General features: G+C 47.9%; 1 protein-coding gene across 1 annotated transcript; it reads right to left on the bottom strand.

Annotated features, from left to right (window-relative positions):
• Positions 1-1183: 1183 nt before the first annotated feature.
• MAA_09405 (uncharacterized protein) lies at positions 1184-2105 on the bottom strand (the record flags this gene model as incomplete). Its single annotated transcript, XM_007827403.2, has 3 exons — positions 1184-1514; positions 1577-1791; positions 1863-2105. 3 exons carry the CDS (start codon positions 2103-2105, stop codon positions 1184-1186), a joined length of 789 nt encoding a protein of 262 aa, XP_007825594.2.
• Positions 2106-3211: the final 1106 nt, after the last annotated feature.

Below are 3211 nucleotides of genomic sequence, written 5' to 3'. Positions count from 1 at the left end.
GCCTTTTCCGTGTAACAGAGGGCCAACAGCCCCCCAGGAGCCGGGCAAGCGTTTGGTCACTCGACTCTGGAGGATGGACGCTATTATTGGTGATGTTCCTTCTGAGTAAGGGGTAGAATCCCCGGCGAGCTTGTAGCGAATTGTTGATGGTCGAGCCGACCATCTGTCTGTTGAAGCAAGCCTCGTAGACTTTGGACACTGTGAGTTTCTCGGTTCAAAACAACAGCAGCACAGCGGCGGCTGTCCCGGGATAAGTGTAATTACCATCGAAAGGAGAGAACATCATCACCCTGGCCAGTGGGCTTTTCATCAGCATGATTTCTATTGCTAGTCGTTTCAACCTCCAAAGATAGGGGTCCATCCACAAGCACATTGTCTATGAAGGATTCTCTAGGCTTACCTACAAGGGATATAACCAGGCTGGTGTACTAATAGCACATGAAGTGTGCATGTAAGCAAACCGTTATCTCGACGTCACCACGTGCAAGCAACATGCCGTTATCGACGTCGTACCGATTGCCATTGCAGGTGAGGCAAAAGGCCGACTCTGGGGGGAAGTCAATATTGACGGTCGCGTTAGAAGGCCTCCGAGCATGGCTGCAGACGTATGGCTGAGATTGCTGAGCCCAAGACATCCTGCGAGGCAAGCACGCCGGGCAGCACAGAACAACAGACCAAGTATTGTACGTTGAATCAGAGCTAGCGGCAAGAAAGCCAGCAGAATTGTTGATCCGAGTGTACCGACGAACACATATCGTTTGTAAGAATCGACGGCCGGTGGTGATGGACGGTCGGGCAAAAGGTTGCTTGTGTGTCGCAACTGTACCAGTTCCACGGAGGCGCGAAGAACCCGAATAAATGCCAGAGGAATTGTACGTTAGATGCATATGCAGTTGATTCTTACCGGTATATATAAATACATATACTAAGCATTAGCGAGTGTAGACTTATCACCACATAGATTGAAAAGAGGCTGCTCAGACTATTTTAACTGACCAGTTTTATAGCTGTCTATCTAAAACCAGAGATTAAGCCAGGATCAAGCACGTACTCCAAATAAAACTTGAATAAGATGAACTGAGCACAGATCTGGCTTATCCGAGGAGAGTATGAAGGTAAAAAAAGCTGGTCTTTTTGCTTGCAGTCTCCCGCAACTGTTGGTTGACCGTGTTCGGCCCGAGAATTACACAGAACTACTACCCCCCATGTTTTCCTTAATAAAAGAGATGTAGCCGCTGATTCTGGTATAGACTGAGGGATGCGTAGGACCACATGGGAAGCGACCCAGGCCGAATGATGTGAGACCAATGAATTGTTTCGTTTCCTTGTCAAAAAGAGGACCGCCGCTATCTTCATGGCAGGCACCCTTGCCATCCCCCCCAACACATAGGTACGTGTCCTTGCCATGGAAGATTTTTGGGGCTATCTTCTCACAAAACTCGCGTCCGCGAACAGGAAGTTCAACTTTGATAAGTTGGTGATAACTATACCGAGATGTGTCGTAGTTATAACCCCTTGCCTACCAGTCAGCGTCTTTTCCAACAGTGCCAAGTCAAGTCTGGTCAATAGCACTTACCAGCCTGCGGCTATTGCGGCAGAGTCGGCTACAGGGTTTGCGCCGTCCGCCGGCAGTGGTGCGTAGTCGATGACATCGCTTTTCTCAATTGGAGTCAACAATTTCACGATGGCAATATCATTCTCGGGAGAGTCATAAACGCTAGTCTGTTTCTTGTAGTTGGGGTGTGGCTTCCGAGATGAAATATTCGCAATGACTCCGCCCTCGTGTGCATTCTGGAAAATTATTAGCTGCGTAAAGGGCAGCTTACTCTCGGGAGAGGAGAGTAAAAGGGAAGATGCTTTACCAGCGTTCCTGCCCTGACAGCGTGGCTTGATCCAAGACAATGAGCGGCAGTGAGAACAGTGGTGCTATCCAATAAAGTACCACCACATTCGTGGTAACCTCTCTCATTTTGAATGCTGACCATGCTTGGAATATCGCCAATTTGGGCAGCTTCTCCCCCAGCAAGTCTCTTATCAATACTTGCCGCCGTCGTTAAAAGTGTAGAGCATGCGACAGCCAGCATGATAGCTGATTTGCGTGCCATTTTGAGGATGGAAGATGAGATTGTTAATGGGGTAAAAGAAGAACGTAGAAGATTGTACAGAGTAGTTTTTGTTGCTGGTGAAGAGCAGAGCAATAGTTTTGATAGGAAACTGGCGGTATTTATCTTGCTGCCTACTACAGCTAAGGAGATGAGCTGAGCGAGTCGAGTCATACACCGCAAGGCACCGCCTCAATGAACTCATACAAAGAGTAGTAACGGGAAGGGTATCTCAAAGTAAAAATTTGGTGGATTATGCATTGTCCTCCTTGTAATATCAGGTGCTACCGTACCCGGATAGTGGTAGCCTTCGTGCAATATAGCTCAACGTTGGGCCAAAAGATTCGCTGCGAGCATCACCCTTGAGACTCGTCGTCTATAATGACAAGGGTTGAAATTCCGGAGATGCTCTTTCCTCATTCCCTGCTATATCCCATCGGTACCGGCGGGCCGGGAATATTTACCCCTACAGCCGCGTTGCTCGACGTTATGCATATTAGCATGGAACCCTGCGCATACTTGTCTCACCAAGGATGCCCCGACGTTGAATCTAATAAGTCGTTCCTACTTATTATGAAATTAATTAGGGTTTAATTTAAATCTATATAACGATCTCGGGTCAAGTGCCGCGCAAACAGCACGGCTTGAATCGCGTGACGAACGGCATCACGTTTCTTAGAAGGACGATTTTTGTTACTCTGACGCGAATTCGGGGTTTACAGTCGGCTGCTACACCAAAGTCTTCATATCAACTCACATCTTGACCCATATCAATAGCAACTCCCTGCCACCAGACCCTGCTGCGTATTGTCGTCACTCCACGGAAGCCTGGCCACTATGGTAATGATGAAACTATGGTATGTTCTTCCCAAGTGTAAATATAGTAAATGCTATAACCATGAAGTATTTGCAGACTATTATTTACAACGAGTAGAGGGGGGGCTGACTCGGCCAGCGCTGCACACCATACGATACCAGTCTATATGTGCGAATCATGCAGCGCAACCTTCCACCCTAGAATCGCGGTCTACTATATTTAAATGGCTGCCTGTTGCCGGGGTTAACAAGGAAGCAACCCCATTGGCAACACACCCTGTCAAACATGGACG

This window comes from Metarhizium robertsii (assembly GCF_000187425.2).
Source record: "Metarhizium robertsii ARSEF 23 chromosome Unknown MAA_Scf_10, whole genome shotgun sequence".
Lineage (NCBI taxonomy): Eukaryota > Fungi > Ascomycota > Sordariomycetes > Hypocreales > Clavicipitaceae > Metarhizium > Metarhizium robertsii.
Note: the sequence above shows the minus strand (reverse complement) of the source record. Positions and strands in the feature narration are given on the sequence as shown.